Genomic DNA, 17,342 nt, shown 5'->3' with positions numbered 1-17,342 from the left:
TGTCATTTACTATTTACCAGAGCTTACGTTTTCTCCACACTTACCCCAGGATTCAAAAATAAATCCAAATGATTGTGCAGCAATGATTGATTCTGTTGATTGCCCAAACAAAAGTTTTGTAAAAATTCATGAGCCAAAAACATTAATTCCTTCATAAGAACATCATCTTTTTCATCATAGGGATTTTGTAGAAGATCTAAGACCACAGTGTGAACACCAACATTTCTTAAGAGCCTTTGTTCATGTTTACGTGGTTTCACATAAGGTCCTACGACAAAAACAAAAAAAAAAAACAAAGATTATTGATTAATAAATGTTCAAGCTATTTTTTAAAATAATCTTAGATCTCTTACCTGCTGTTACACAAAATTGATTCATACGTATTAGAATCTCTTTTACTTTTTTATATTCATTCAATTGTTCAGTGGATAATGAAGCTCGATATTCGTTGATTAGATTACTGTTATCCAAAGAGGTTTCTCCCACAGCTAAAAAATGGAGAGAAACAGATGAGAGGAGTTCATTAGAATAGAGGGATAGATTGATATTTTTAGCAGTAAATTTGCTACTGTTGTATCGACTAAAAAATGGGTGGCTATTCCAGCTACAAACATAACTGCTGATTACAAAGATTGTAACAGTTTTTTGTATCATGTGAACTGACATACGCCTAAAGGGCAGTTCATATTATCAGTTTATCCGTACTGCATCGTTCATACTATAAGTTTATCCGTACGATAATGCCTGTATCCAACTTTTCGAATTATATTTCATGCGTCTTACAGACCATAAGTTTTTCCGGACAGAATGTCTGTGTTTGTAAAGAATCTTACAGTGTGTCCAATCGATACGACAATTCGTTGATGACTAACTTATCGATAAATGTGTTATCGATCCCATAAACATGCAGCAGTATCGATTATACCTTCGGACTTAACTTATAATGTGGCCAATATATGGGATATGTTCGACGTCCGGATAAACTTATAGTCTGCAAGGCGCATAATTTAGGTTCGACGACATAATCCATACTGCAGTTTGCTAATCTAATCGATAAAACATTTATCCATAGTTTACTTATCGCTGACAATTTTTAGCTTTTGATCACACTGTAGAATCTTTAACAAACGCAGATATTTCGTTTAATGTCTGTGTTTTTGGAAAGAATCTTACAGTGTGTCCAATCGATACGACAATTCGTTGATGACTAACTAATCGATAAATGTGTTATCGATCCCATAAACATGCAGCAGTATCGATTATACCTTCGGACTTAACTTATAATGTGGCCAATATATGGGATATGTTCGACGTCCGGATAAACTTATAGTCTGCAAGGCGCATAATTTAGGTTCGACGACATAATCCATACTGCAGTTTGCTAATCTAATCGATAAAACATTTATCCATAGTTTATTTATCGCTGACAATTTTTAGCTTTTGATCACACTGTAGAATCTTTAACAAAGGCAGATATTTCGTTCGAAAAGAACTTATATAATTAACGCCTTATGCGCCATTTAAACTATAAGTTTATCCGTACGATAAATAGGTTTAAAACAGAGTAAGAATTAATAAAATGGTACAAATTATTAACATTTTGCCGAAAAAATTGCTAAATCCATTCTAGAAAAAATGAGAATTTTTGAAAATATTTGAAAGCAAACGTTTCAAACAAGCTTTAGTATGTTTTAAAAATCATAAAAAATTAGAAAAATTTTTTATTTGGAAAAAATATCACACAATTATTTAATTCACATCCAAAACACTGAATTCGGATCACACCTTAAGAAGTGATGCAAATTCGGTGCAACGGCTGTTGAAATGGTGGACATGACATGCCCATGTTAAATTCATCGCTTCTGCGCCAATTTTGCACAACTTCCGGATCCAAAAAGAACATTTTCAGAACTTTTTTGTTGTCGCTTTTTTACTGGGGATAGTAAGGACAGCGCAACGCCTTTTTGTTTGCTCGTTTTTCCCTCAGACCCTCCCTTTATTCCACGAACTCGGTATATTTAATGAATTAACTAATTTGTTTCAAGACCCAGTTTTCAAGCTGTAAAGAGCCCTCCGATTCGTTCCAAGCTCCTTTCCCTCTACAAACATCATTGAACCTTGATTCACCAGCCCTTCTGAATATCTTCATACTCTTCTTCAGTAGTACTTCAGTCTTCCTATTATGTGCTCTAACTTCTTTTCGTCATACCCTCACCTTATTCCACGAACTCGTAACATTCCCCAATTTCTTTCAAGTCTCTCTTTTCAAGTTGTATCAAATGTCAACATATCTCTTCTCTGATTTGGTGGGCTCTATATTTTGTAAAAGGGCAGACAGGCAGCGACATAGGTAGTGTTCCAAGGGTCGTACCTCCTACCGTGGTGCAATGGTTAGCATGGACGCGTTGCATATACGAAGTCGTGGGTTCGATTACTGCTTCGACCGAACACCAAAAAGTTGTTCAGCGGTGGGTTATCCCGCCTCAGTAATGCTGGTGACATTTCTGAGTGTTTCAAAGCTACTCTAAGTGGTTTCACTGCAATGTGGAACGCCGTTCGGATTCGGCTATAAAAAGGAGGTCCCTTATCATTGAACATAACATGGAATCGGGCGGATTGAACAATCTAAGCAATCCTGACAATCTAAGCAATCCGGATTGAACAATCTAAGCAATCCTGATATATCGGGCTGCCACCTAACCTAACCTTTACCACTGTGGTATTACAACGGACTGAACAGTCTAAGTGAGTACGTCGGGTTGCCACCTAACCTAACCTAACCTACCTCCTACATAGATAATCGAACCTACATACAGAATAATCAGTTGCTCTTATTCGGCATAGATGTACTGTCAACACTAGGTGTCCGGTCATGTTTTGCACGGTCCTTCTGACTGGTTTTTCTTTGGGACCATTCATCCACCTCGGTTCGCGACCTATCTTCTCCTTTGCATCATATCCTTCCTTAATTCCACGAGCTCAATATATTTAACTAATTCCCCGGATTTGTTTCAAATCCCTGTTTTCAAGCTTCGTTGAATCATTTCCTCACTGATTTGGTAGGCTCTGTTCGAAAGGATAGGCAGACATCGACATATATAGTGTTCCAAGGTTCCTACTTTCAACATAGTTAATCGAACCTACATACACAATAATACGTTGCTCTTATTCGAAACAGAAGTGCTGTGAGATGTCCATTGGTGATTCCCACGGTCATTGTGATCGTCGTCCAATTTTTTTTCAGTAGTTCTTTAGGGAGTTTTCAGAAAATTGGTGAAAATTATCATTGATGGACCTATAACTATTAGAATAATCTATTGTTCGTCATATTTAAAAAGTTTTTCCTTTCTGGTGCGACTTGGATGCTCAAAATTAAACAGGTTACTATCCCGGAGCAACCGTGGTGCAATGGTTAGAATGCCCGCCTTGCATGCACAAGGTTGTGGGTTCGATTCCTGCTTCGACCGGACACCAAAAAGTTTTTCAGGGTTTCAAAGCTTCTCTAAGTGGTTTCACTGCAATGTGGAACGCCGTTCGGACTCGGCTATAAAAAGGAGGTCCCTTGTCATTGAGCTTAACATGGAATCGGGCAGCACTCAGTGATAAAAGGGAAGTTCACCAATGTTGTATCACGATGGACTGAATAGTCTAAGTGAGCCTGATACATCGGGCTGCCACCTAACCTACTATCCAGCAAAAAAAAGCGTCGCCAAAAAGTAGTGAAAATGTTCTTTTTGGATCCGGAAGTAGTGCAAAATTGGCGCAGAAGCGATGAATTTAACATGGGCTTATCATAGGACAGATGTCCGCTATTTCAACAGCCGTTTCACTGAATTTGCATCACTTCTTACGCTGTGATTCGAATTCAGTGTTTTGGACGTGAATTAAAAATTTTTGTTATATTTTGCCAAATAAAAAATTTTTATATAATTTTTTTTTATGATTTTCTATGCATTCTGACGCTTGGGTGAAACGTTTGAATTAATATATTTCGAAAAGTTCTCAATATTTCTTGAATGGATTTACAATTTTTTTCGACAAATTTTCAATAATTTGTATCATTTTATTAATGTTTACTCTGTTTTTAACCTTTTTCAAACAAAACAAAAGCGATTTATAAATAATTGAATTAAAAGAACTTCCCGTGTAGTTAAAATAAAGAACATCTTTGGGAGTACATCTTTTGGAAGTGCTTTTAAAGCTGTGCCTTTGGAAGAACTTCCAAATGTTTTTGCTGGGTAGTTTATCCCAGACTGGTTCATGCTGATTTGTATAAATTGTCTCAGGACGTATCCTTCGTATAAATTGTGCCCTAAAATGTAAATTTAGCACGTCAATGACAAACTCATGGTTCCCGGTTCATACATTTTGACCACAACTGGGACTGGTCCATAGAAACCAGGTACTAGTCCTGTACCGGTGTCGAGGGGTTGTTGTTGTTGTAACATTTTATTGTGATTTCATCTAGTTTTGGTTTTATGCTTTGGTACATCAGCTGGTATCCAGATCAAGAAACTCTGCGAGTAGGATGGAGTGTATACAGGGTGATCTGATGGTGAATTGTGAAGGTTTAGTTGTGCAAGCAAAAAAGTGACACGTGCCAAGTGGGTCTTGATTGCAGATGGGGCACACGTCAGCTATGCTGCTGACCAATTACCGATAGATATGAATTGAGACGGCTGCACTTGTCTGATCTTAGTTAGGTCTGCCGCGGCATGTCTCCTTCATCCGGTCGAGGATTAACCTTGTACCTAGCTTCTCACCGCTTCGGCTAAAGTATTTTCATGTGCCCTGTTCAGACCCGTCTACTATGCTGCCTGGTCTAGGGCTCTCTTTGGTAATGCTGGATCTCGAGCTCTAGAAGGTAAAGATCAATCCTTACGTAGTGGTTGCCTATCCATAAGATGCTGATTTATATGGTTGCTGCGATAACAGCCCAGGAGTTACTGCTTTGACAATATGTAATTATGCCTTCGCACATGGATGATCTTGGTCTCCACATAAAAGTGATCCAGGGTGTACTGCGAAGACATCCTGTCGTAGTTTTAAGGGCAGCGTTCTGACAGTTCTGTATGTTCCACTCCACAGCGTATGGCTTGATTGAGGTGCCCACACTGGCCATACATAGTTTACGAATGACCGTCCAACTGCCGTATATGTAGTCAACAATATATACTTGTTTTATATTACATCCCTCTAATATTCTTAAAAGCTCCTAAATGAATATGTTGTATTTACTAAAAAATGCAACAAAATGATTACTGATCGTATTTAGGAGCTTTTAAGGTTATGATATTTTTTGATTGTTGACCCTGAAGTACATGAATATTACAGCAGACCCACACTACTGTTACTTAGCAGTCTTTGTTTTTTTCTATGAAAGCATGAAAATTCACTCTTATTAAAACATTTATAAACACTTACTTGCATTTAATTCCTCTGAAGTTTTCGATTTGTAAACCCACAATTCCGATTTTTCCACACTTTGCCGCAATATATCCAAATCATGTTTAATTTGTTTATACGATTCCACATCGTTGTCCGAAACCAAAAGTTGAACCTGGATTTATTGTTAGTGAATAAAACAAATAAAATAACACAAAAATTTTATAAAGTTAGAATATTCAATAAACAATCTATAATTTCAACAATCTAAGCATAGATATTAAACAATAGTACTAACTATACTCGTCCACTGGGTTTGAAGTAGTAGTATTTATTGTGAGATTAATATAATTTATTTATTTTTTTTAATAATTCCAAAAATTAAATCAATATGAAAGGAATGGAAAGCATATTATTTTGTGTTAAGAAAATTAGTTAGAAAATTAAGAACGAAATTTTCAATACACAAGAGATTGATTTTATTATGTAACGAAAGCATGGCAAAGAAAAAAAAAACATACGACATACAAACATTAAATACATTTGAAATAAAATACATTTCGGAAAATAGGTAAACAACACAATACAGCTTTATAAGGTATAACCATGATAACCTAATTTATAATGTACTGACACTATTACAAAACCTATCTCTATTTACACTGAACTGTTAAATACATTTCGGTAAGAGTTATCCTACAAAGGCGAACATAAAATTATCACTGTTTGCTTTCCTAGAAATCCAAGATAAGTTTAAACAAGTCTAAAGTCGGGCGGGGCCGACTATATTATACCCTGCAGCACTTTGTAGATCTAAATTTTCGATACCATATCACATCCGTCAAATGTGTTGGGTGCTATATATAAAGGTTTGTCCCAAATACATACATTTAAATATCACTCGATCTGGACAGAATTTGATAGACTTCTACAAAATCTATAGACTCAAAATTTAAGTCGGCCAATGCACTAGGGTGGAACACAATGTTAGTAAAAGAAATATGGGAAACATTTAAATCTGAAGCAATTTTAAGCAAAAGTTTATTTATGATTTATCGCTCAACATGTATATAATAGGTTGGCTGATAAGCTAGTATTAAATGCATATTATTTTTATATAGTACCAACCTTCAAATGATTCGTGTCAAAATTTGATGCCTGTAAGTCAATTAGTTTGTGAGATAGAGCGTATTTTGTGAACCAACTTTTGTTAATGTGAAAAAAATGAAAAAAAGGAATTTCGTGTTTTGATAAAATACTGTTTTCTGAAGGGAAAAAATACGGTGGAAGCAAAAACTTGGCTTGATAATGAGTTTCCGGACTCTGCCCCAGGGAAATCAACAATAATTGATTGGTATGTAAAATTCAAGCGTGGTGAAATGAGCACGGAGGACGGTGAACGCCCAAAAGAGGTGGTTATCGACGAAAACATAAAAAAATCCAGTTGATCGAGCTAACAGAGACCTTAAAGATATCAAAGGAACGTGTTGGTCATATCATTCATCAATATTTGGATATGCCGAAGCTCTGTGCAAAATAGGTGCCGCGCGAGCTCACATTTGACCAAAAACAACAACGTGTTGATGATTCTGAGCGGTGTTTGCAGCTGCTAACTCGTAATACACCCGAGTTTTTCCGTCGATATGTGACAATGGATGAAACATGGCTCCATCACTACACTCCTGAGTCCAATCGACAGTCGGCTGAGTGGACAGCGACCGGTGAACCGTCTCCGAAGCGTGGAAAGACTCAAAAGTCCGCTGGCAAAGTAATGGCCTCTGTTTTTTGGGATGCGCATGGAATAATTTTTATCGATTATCTTGAGAAGGGAAAGACCATCAAGAGTGACTATTAATATGGCGTTATTGAAGCGTTTGAAGGTCGAAATCGCGACAAAACGGCCCCATATGAAGAAGTAAAAAGTGTTGTTCCACCAAGACAACGCACCGTGCCACAAGTCATTGAGAACGATGGCAAAAATTCATGAATTGGGCTTCGAATTGCTTCCCCACCCACCGTATTCTCCAGATCTGGCCCCCAGTGACTTTTTCTTGTTCTCAGACCTCAAAAGGATGCTCGCAGAGAAAAAATTTGGCTGCAATGAAGAGATGATCGTCGAAACTGAGGCCTATTTTGAGGCAAAACCGAAGGAGTACTACCAAAATGGTATTAAAAAATTGGAAGGTCGTTATAATCGTTGTATCGCTCTTGAAGGGAACTATGTTGAATAATAAAAACGAATTTTGACAAAAAAATGTGTTTTTCTTTGTTAGACCGGGGACTTATCTGCCAACCTGTTATGAACCAAAGTTCTCATAAATTACGAATCATTTGCAAAGAAACCATCAGCCGATCAAGTACAAACCGAAGATCTCATCAACTCCGAATCAAGGAATTTATCAGTTTCTGCTCATCAACGAAGCGTATTTCTCACCAAATACGGATCTCCTGGAAACCGAACAAAATCCGATAGACTATAAACCGAAGAGTTCATCATGTCTCGATCATAAACTGGACATCGCCAAAGTTTCTGATTATCTATGAACCGAAGTACGTGTGATATGGAAAGCAACAATCACCCGCTAACTTAGAAACCGAAGAGCACATCAAATCCCTAACAGTGTCGTATTCGAACAGAAGGTCTCACCGATAACCGATCATGTGGAAGCAAACCAACACTCGATCAAAAGAAAACGGAAGATTTCATTAACTCGAAATCGCCACTGTGGTGCAAGGGTTAGGATATACGCATTGCATACAATGGGTCATGGTTTCGATTCCAGTTTCGACCGTACACCAAAAAGTTTACTCTCTGGTAATATTTCTGAGTGTTTATAAGCTTCTCTAAATGGTTTCACTGTAATGTGAAATGCTGTTGTGACTTGGACTTTGTCATTGAGTTGAGATCCCTGAAGTTTTGAATATTTATGGACTTTCGAGAAGGCTGCTGAACAATTCCGCAAATGGAAAGGCTCCTTATTAATCACACCTTCTCATTCAACTTTGCCTAACCATCCAATCCTAAAATGTTGTTTAATACTTAAATCTTATGGATTGGAGGAAATAATTTCCAGTACCTTTGTCTAGATATGGAAGACATTTCTCGTTTCAAATGGAACCTTATAAAGCTGTTTTGAAAATACATTCATAACATTGAACACATAACATTGGTGTTTAGAAATCGGATAGGTGCAATGTACTTACCTGACGAAAAGCTTGTAACACTTCTTGACGCTGGCTAAAGTGTCGGAATAACAAGTGCAGGGCACCTGATACTAATGGTGGATAGTCATGCATAATTAAGTGTAATAAAACCCGCAAAAATGTACGACCACCCTGACCATCCAAATCCAGATTGGCCGCATCGCCCTTTTCACAATCGAATATACCCTCAGCTTGTATGCCAATTGACTCTAAATCGATATTCTTTTGACGCTGTTGAAATGCAGCAGCTGCTGCCGATGCCTGGGAATCCGAAGGTATGGCATTCGTGGAACTTTGATTCCCAGGACTACTACCCGACGCAGACGAAGAGTTAGCCGCAGTTGCACTAGCTTCATGACCAGTAACTACAGTACTGGCATTACCACTAGGGCTACCACTGGAACTTGGACCCCCAACACTGCCAGCAGTGTGAGTATGGGTACTATCTGTGGTGGTCGTAGTCTGGACATACGGAGCCGAGGTTACAGTAGCAGTAGCGTCTGCATGAGCAAATTGATGGGCGTCACATTCGTCGAATTCGCGCTTGAATATCGATAGGAGGCAACTAATTCTATAATCCAAACGGACGTCCAGAATGAATTGTAGAATTTCAATAATTTTCAATTTTGTATCCATAACCAGGGGAAATTCTTTCATAAGTTGGGAAACCGATTTGCGTTGTTGCAGGGATGAGATGGCAGGAGTGGCCATAACTTGACCCACAGAGCCCAAAGCCAAACTGGTCATGACAGTGTTCATATCACCTATGGATCGTAAGACACCGCCCTCAGCTAAAATGGAGAAAAAAAGAGTGTGGTTGCTCTAGAAATAAAAATGTATTGTGGATTTTGTATTTGAGACAAAGAGGGGTGACCTATATTCTGTTGGGAACATTTGGGAATTTTTGAACATTTTCTTTAAATTTTCTCCAGACTATTGAATTGAGCTTGAAATTTTTCTAACTTACCAATTTTTGAATCCTCATTTTCAGCAGCTTTTAGTTTCGTATAATGTTTGCATTTAATTTTTTTTTGTTACAAAAATAAAATTTAATTATGATTATAGTTTTTGTCAAATATGCAAAGCCATAGCCAAATTGGATACCAATAAGTAACGAACTCAAAAATTTATCAACACAACTAATTCGGGTGTGGGTCTTGAAGATACTTGAGGATTTTTGTAGGGTGTGGGGGAGATAGACTATCGTACTTACAATCTGTAACTGCCGCCTCAAAACGTCCTGCATTGGGACCAGCTGCCGTAGAGCTATCGATACCACTTTCCGAAACGCAATCTAAAATGCAAAGTAAGGTCTTTGTGAGACGCAGCAAATCACTGAAGCTATAGAAACCAAAATAGATTAAGTCACGGGCCAATTTCACCACCTACGAAAATGAAAATCATTGGATTATAAAGGATAAGGATTTTCTATACTCTCTCTCTCTCTCTTACTTCAAAGGTTAATTTGTTTTGTTCCTGATCCGTGAATAGCCACACTTTTGCTGCCACATTACACAAATAATTCTCCACAAATGCTATGGTGGTATTAAATTTAGCTCTAACTGCTTCCTTATTATAATCAGGCTGTTGATTTTTTCCATCGTAACTGAGATTTAGAGAGTAGGAATTATTTCAGATTCCTTATCTCCAAATGAGTTGTGAGGATACTTACTCTTGTATGGACATCTTTGATGGTATCTCACTCCAAAGTCTTGCATATTTCACCGGAGTTACAGGCTCTTGAGGATCACGATCTACATGCAAATGCAGCATTAAACGACAAAATGAAGCTCTCAGCTCATAGGGCATGGTCTCATCAGACATGCATCTGGAAAAGATGAGAATAACGAATGTTACTTGGTTATGGAGTATTGCATACTAAAGTCTATTGGAATAGAAAAAAAGTATGTTAGATAAGATTTAAGTGGCAGCCTAGGGCACGAACAGCCCGTCTTCTTATTTTTCAGGCTCATTTAGGCTATTCAGTCCATTGTTATGCCACATTAACTAAAACTTCCTAGTACGTATGAAACAATATGTACATTGATATGACCCCCGTTGGCCGATGAGCTGGACCCATCGTGTCCAGAGAGAACTCGCCGCCCCAGCCGAAGTTACCAATGTCATCGTAAGCACGAAACCATCCAAGGCCCACGATGGAATTTCTATGCTAATGCTGAAGCATCTGGGAATACTGGGGGTTGAGTACCTCAACTGACCCCTCGATTTGTCCCTGGAATTGTTCATTATACCCGATATGTGCAAAATGGATAGGGGGATTCCACTATTCGAGTAAGGGTGAATCGTACAGACCTATTTCCATTCTCTCGTCAATCGCTATAACAGTCTGCAGCTTTGTGGAGAATTTTCCAGCTGCTAACCTATAACAAGGCCGGTGTGGACACCTCAGACTAGTGATGCGCAGTGGAATAACATACAGACCTGCCAAACGCTGCCCTTAGAACTGTGAGAAGATGTCTCCGCAGCGCTCCTCTGGCTCACATTTATGTAGAGTCAAAGATCCTCCCAGTGCGTTGACACAATTACATGCTGTCAAAGTATTATCTGCTATGTTGTTGTTGCAGCCACCACCTTGTATAAACAACTACCACCCAGGAATGTAAGGGTTGATCTACGTCATCTAGAGTCCGAGATAGAGCTTGCCTGTAGATCAGGCAGCATACCTGACAGGTCGGAACAGGATTCATGAGGTGATCCTGTTCCCGTTGAAGCGGTGCGAAGTTGAAAGTTCTCAGAGCTCGACCACCGCCCATACCATCGGGGGAAAGAGACCTCCAGACCAGCGTAGTTTTAGCCGAACTAAGATCAGGAAGGTTAGGTTAGGTTAGATGGCAGCCCGATGTATCAAGTTCACTTAGACTACTCAGTCCATTGTGATACCACATTGGTGAACTTCTCTCTTATCACTGAGTGCTGCCCGATTCCTTGTTAAGCTCAATGACAAGGGACCTCCTATTTATAGCCGAGTCCGAACGGAGTTCCACATTGCAGTGAAACCAATTAGAGAAGCTTTGAAACCCTCAGAAATGTCACCAGCATTACTTAGGTGGGATAATCCACCGCTGAAAAACTTTTTGGTGTTCATCGAAGCAGGAATCGAACCCACGACCTTGTGTATGCAAGGCGGGCATGCTAACCATTGCACCAGGGTGGCTCCCAGTAACCTAACGTAACCTAAGATCAGGAAAGTGCAGTTGCCTCAATTCCTATCTATCAGTGTTTGATTGTTGCATATTTGACGTCTGTCCCATCTGTAACCAAGGGCGACATAACAATCATGACCTTTCCGCTTGCCCAGCTAAACCTACCCGACTCATCATTAGATCACATCTCATCCTTGTCACAGAGTTCCTTAACAACCAATGCACAATTTTCTGTTTTACTCCCCACTTTGTCCCTATTGTCTTTTTGCATGAGTACAAGTCTACCGTGGCATCTCTTGCCCTTCCTCCTCTCTGGGCTTAAAGTTCAACCGCTTGTCCAATAAAACTCCGAGGTATTTTTTCACACAGACCAAAGGGAATTTCAATATTACCTAAGGAAATTGTCTTAGCCGTGGGAGTTTGCTTTTTGCCTAATTCTATATTGCAGGATTTACCTCTAGATCATTCCCCATCGCCCATTTCTCAATCATTCGGAGGGCTCTCTGTATAATATCTCTAATTGTAGATGGGAATTTCCCCTGATTTCCAAAGGCACGTGTCAAAGGATTCTGCGGTCTCAGTATACCTGCTCTTGGAGTACGTATGTTATCGTTTCGAGAGAAATATTGAATCTATGCTAGTTCAAAAATGAATATCTAGCAGCCTCTCCAGGGTTCTAAGAAGGAAAGAGGATAACCTAATTGGTCGGAAATCCTTCGCACCCGAGTGGAATGATTCTGCGGTCTCAGAAGACCTACCCTTGGAGTAAGCATGTTGTCGTTCCGAGATTAATCTAGAATCGATACTAGTTCTAAGATGATCATGTATTAGCCTCTCCAGAGTCTTAAGAAGGAATGAAGATAAGCGGATTGGTAGGAAGATCTTGGCACCTGGGTTAAAGTATCCTGCGATCTCAGTAGACCTGCCATAGGAGTACGTATGTTATCGTTTCGAGAGAAATATTGAATCTATGATAGTTCAAAAATGAATATCTAGCAGCCTCTCCAGGGTTCTAAGAAGGAAAGAGGATAAGCTAATTGGTCGGAAATCCTTCGCACCCGAGTGGAATGATTCTGCGGTCTCAGAAGACCTACCCTTGGAGTAAGCATGTTGTCGTTCCGAGATTAATCTAGAATCGATACTAGTTCTAAGATGAACATGTATTAGCCTCTCCAGAGTCTTAAGAAGGAATGAAGATAAGCGGATTGGTAGGAAGATCTTGGCACCTGGGTTAAAGTATCCTGCGATCTCAGTAGACCTGCCCTAGGAATACGTATGTTATCGTTTCGAGAACAATCTTTAAGCGAAGCTAGTTCTAAGATAGATATCTATCAGCCTCATCAGAGTCCTAAGAAGGAATGAGGATGAGCTGATCGGTCGGAATTCCTTCGCACCCGAGTTAAAGGATTCTGCGGTCTCAGTAGATCTGCCCTTTGAGTAATCACGTTGTCGTTTTGAAGGCAATCCTGAATCGATGCTAGTTCTAAGATGAATCTCTATCAACCTCTCAAGAGTCTTAAGAAAGAAAGAGGATAATCGGATTGCTCGGAAATCCTTCGCACCCCAGTGAAAGGATTCTGCGGTCTCAGTAGACCTACCCTTGGTGTAAGCATGTTGTCATTTCGAGAGCAATCTTGGATCGATACTAGTTCTAAGATGAGTAGCTATCAGCCTCTCCAGAGTTGTAAGAAGAAATGAGGATAAGCTGATCTGGGTGAAAATCCTTCACACCCCTATGGAAAGATTCTGCGGTCTCAGTAGACTTGCCTTTGGAGTAGGCATGTTGTCGTTTCGAGAGCAATCTTAAAAATCGATGCTAGTTCTAAAATGAATAGTTATCAGCCTCTCCAGAGTTTTAAGAAGAAATGGGGATAAACGATTAGGTCGGAAGATCTTCGCACCTGAGTTAAAGGATTTCCCCGCTTTAGGAAAGGAAACTACTTTCATCTCCCTTCACTTTCCTGGAATATGTGCTAAGTTTAATACAACCACGGGATAATTCTGTCAGTCTCTACTTACAATGCCACCCTCCACATAAGCGACGAGTATTTTCTTTCGCTATCATTTTATTCGAAGTCACTGTTTTCCGTAACTAAAGTAGAAATTTTTACTTACTTCAAAATCAAATCAATATCCAAATGCGGCGAAAGATTATTGAGGGCCAAGTATTGACGATTCAAACACATGTTGGAGAAGAGATTTAACTGATGGCGATAGTAATTTAAAATAGAAATTTCCAGCTCTTTACCCTGGGCTACACAATTGGCTAAGTCGGCCATAGAACGGGATTCCTTTAGATGACCATAGAAACAAATAATAAAATTGTTAGTCTATCCATCTCACAATGACCAAAAAATAAGTCACAACTTACCTTTAATCCTTTCCATTTCAAATGGATTTCATATTTAACATTTTCACCACTATCCTCATCCAAACTAGCCCAATCCCATGTGCTATCAGTTTTCGTAGAAATCGAATCTAATTTATCATCATCATCTACTACTTCGGTAAGGGGCGATAGAGATTTGTTAGCCTCACTTGCCACCTGGTATGTACCATTTTTATTGGGTCTAACTATCTTCACTTCTGTGTCTATGAGTATATCGGAATTTTTGGTACTTAGAACACTTTTGCAAATTAGCTCCTGGGTAACGGCTATGGCTTTACGATTTGAAACACACAAATCCGATAGATAATCCAAGAAGCGTGAATCCCAATTATGCATATTCTTGCGTACTAAACCCACAAATGTTTCTATCTCAGCGGCGGTTATATGTTTCTCCAAAAGTTTGCGATTATTGTGCAGCAATGCTGTGATGGTATCTTCGGCTAGGATATCGTAGCCAATTTGTTTTTGCATAAGACCAAAATGTTTCGCTATGTATTCTTGATTCTTACGATAGTCCTGCTGGGAGAGCCTTAAAATTCGATAACAAAGGCGAAATATATTCTTATAGGGACTATTCTTGGGGTCACCTAATTCATCGAGGCGCAGGAAGGGGCCTTCACCTCCAGGGTGTTCTTGGAAGGGTCCTTGTAGGATCTTGAAGAGTTGTTTGAGAATATATTGTTCTCGTAGGAGTTTCTGGCGATCCCTATTCGGATTCTTAATGGTCAATTCCAAGGCCTTAGTCTTATTCTGTTCGTTTTCCATACCCGCAATGAAGTAAACAATATCCTGCAATAGGGCTATCAAGGATTTTCTCTCATTTATCGATATGCTGCCGTTATCCAATTTGGAAGTCACTGTGGCCAATACCTTACAGGCATCATTGGCAAAATCTAAATCTCTTACTTCCACAGGAGATACGGGTATGAGAGCAAAAGCTTCTTTATCCTCCTTGATGGGAGAACAACAGACCTTGGACATGACCGGTTTGTCATCATCAATATCAATAGGTATGGAGGTGGCATGGACCCAAGTGTTGGAACATAAATGGCGTAAGCGTACATAACTTGATTGGGGTACTAAACTATCGGCTCGAGCCATTGTGGTGGGATCCAATTCAAAGACTGTAGCAATATCAGTGGAAAAGGGAACCGAGACCAAACGATATTGTTCCAGTTTACCTGCCAAAGAAGAAAAAGAAGATTAAGGCTTTGTCGTTTCATTGTTGTGATCCTCAAAACTTACCTATCATTGTTGAATTGCAGCCTATTCCCGAATCCTTGGTATTCTCTGCACTCATATTCAATATCTGGGCTGGTGTCTGATGCATTTGTTGTTGCTGTTGTAGTTGACTTATGTTGGTAGGTAAACTACTACCGCCACCACTTCCCCCATTGTCAGAGTCCAGCTCTGCTGCCAAATAATAACCGGTGGCCAAATGTTTAAAACGATATAGAGAATTCCAATGACCCGCTCCACCCCTACACGAATCATGTTGTACCACCTCAATTTCCCACAAGGCCTTACTAGAAGTAGCCGCAGTGGCACTGGTCCTTCCCGTTGTCCTCAAGAATACATGCTGCTGTTTCTTATATTCATCCATAGTTAAGAATTTCTCCTGTTCTGCATGGAAGAGCCGTACCACATCGCCCCCTTTCAAAATATGATCTTGATTCTCTTTGTGTTCCATGAATAAAGTGATCTTCCATGATGTGGAGGAATTCAAAACATTCACCTCTTTACATCCCGGATTATCGGGCAATTCATAATTGGAGGCAACATGAAGATTCTGTTGATCGGCATTTACAGGATTTAGTATAACTTTATCGCCCACCACTACATTATCACCGCTTGAGCGTAGCTTATAGAAGGGCATGATGTAGAACCATGAACCCTCATTGCCATTGGCATCCAGATATACACGCATAGCATTTTTCTCCAGCAGTGAAGGAAGACGTTTATTGACAGTCAAATATTTGTTGGATTTCAAATGCAGTAATTGCACCACATTACCATAATGGATGGGTGATCCCAAGAGCTTTTTATTTTCCGTCTCATTTTGCTTCTTTTCAATTTCGGCAGCATGCTAAGAATGAATGTGGGTTGGGAGGGAAATACAAAATATGAGATTCAAATAATTGGAGCAGGGTGATATTACCGGATAAGCTGTGTGGGCTTCCTTGGTATGATTTTTGTATATTAGTAATAATAATTTTTCAATTTATCAGTGATAACTAACTAGGGGCTGGCCTTCCATCTTATATTTCCTTGGTGTTTAAAAGATTCTAACAAAATTTTCAATAACCACAAAATTTGCATGGATGTTTCCGTTACCGATAATTCTCTGATGGAGTTGCTTTTACATATGCGCAGATTGTTGTCCTGTCCTGTATGCCAATAATTCAATTTTTATGGCCGAAAATTGAAACTATCGATAACAGTTTACCATTGATAACATCGTTCAACAAAAATTTTACTCTAAAAATGTCTATGAATTCATAATGTGGTTAGCTAAGGTATAGTGGCAGCCCATTATTTCAGGAGCACTATTCAGTCCATTTTGATACCATATTGGTGGACTTCTCACTTATGTCCTAGTGCTATCCGATACCATATTTAGATAAATGACAAGAAAACTCTTTTTTTATAGCCGAGGCCCAACGTCATATCACATTATGGTAAAGCTATGAAACACCTAGAAACTCAGTAGCTACCATACAGAGTGTGGTCAAGCCACCGCTAAAAATCTTCTTGGGTGTTCGATGGAAACTGGGGCTGAACCCATGACCCTAGGTATACAAAGCGGGCAAGGTACCCATTACAGCACGGTGGCTCCCGGTATGAAGTACTAGCGAAATTTCTGCTACCCATAAGAAAGACATCGGTAGTTTTGCTACCGTATAGTCGTTAGACGTTGTTATCGGCTGCTGGCTCCAATGCCAAATACAAGGCAAAACTCACAAAACAACACGCGTCATCTTTCCTCTTGTCCAGCTAAACCAACCCGACTAACCACCAGATCACTCTGGACTAGAGTGACCGCAACTTATATGGGGCTCAATACGTCAACTTTTTGGCCAAAAAATTTGTTTTTTTCAAATTTTGAGCGACGAGCGGCACGTGTTAACGTCGTTTAATTGGGCTCAAATTTTGGCTATCCCAATATCTGGAAAGGGGATTCGTTTTGTGGGGTTAAAGCG

The 17,342-nt window shown here is 39.4% G+C and overlaps 1 protein-coding gene across 2 annotated transcripts in view; it reads right to left on the bottom strand.

Annotated features, from left to right (window-relative positions):
- Itpr (Inositol 1,4,5,-trisphosphate receptor) overlaps positions 1-17,342 on the bottom strand; it is an 85,343-nt gene that overhangs the window by 12,704 nt on the left and 55,297 nt on the right. Inside the window, exons 7-18 of one of the 2 annotated variants that reach the window (XM_075289443.1) lie at positions 15,388-16,228; positions 14,125-15,323; positions 13,869-14,044; positions 10,262-10,417; positions 10,042-10,195; positions 9,803-9,974; positions 9,557-9,583; positions 8,590-9,380; positions 5,684-5,695; positions 5,425-5,560; positions 354-488; positions 45-268 (exon numbers count right to left, since the gene is read on the bottom strand). In XM_075289443.1, coding sequence (XP_075145558.1) covers positions 45-268; positions 354-488; positions 5,425-5,560; positions 5,684-5,695; positions 8,590-9,380; positions 9,557-9,583; positions 9,803-9,974; positions 10,042-10,195; positions 10,262-10,417; positions 13,869-14,044; positions 14,125-15,323; positions 15,388-16,228 — 4,023 coding nt within the window. The remainder of the gene's footprint in view (positions 1-44; positions 269-353; positions 489-5,424; positions 5,561-5,683; positions 5,696-8,589; positions 9,381-9,556; positions 9,584-9,802; positions 9,975-10,041; positions 10,196-10,261; positions 10,418-13,868; positions 14,045-14,124; positions 15,324-15,387; positions 16,229-17,342) is intronic. The other variant, XM_075289444.1, reaches the window with a different exon arrangement.

The sequence above is a fragment of the Haematobia irritans genome, chromosome 1 (genome assembly GCF_050003625.1).
Source record: "Haematobia irritans isolate KBUSLIRL chromosome 1, ASM5000362v1, whole genome shotgun sequence".
NCBI classification, from domain to species: Eukaryota; Metazoa; Arthropoda; class Insecta; order Diptera; family Muscidae; genus Haematobia; species Haematobia irritans.
Note: the sequence above shows the minus strand (reverse complement) of the source record. Positions and strands in the feature narration are given on the sequence as shown.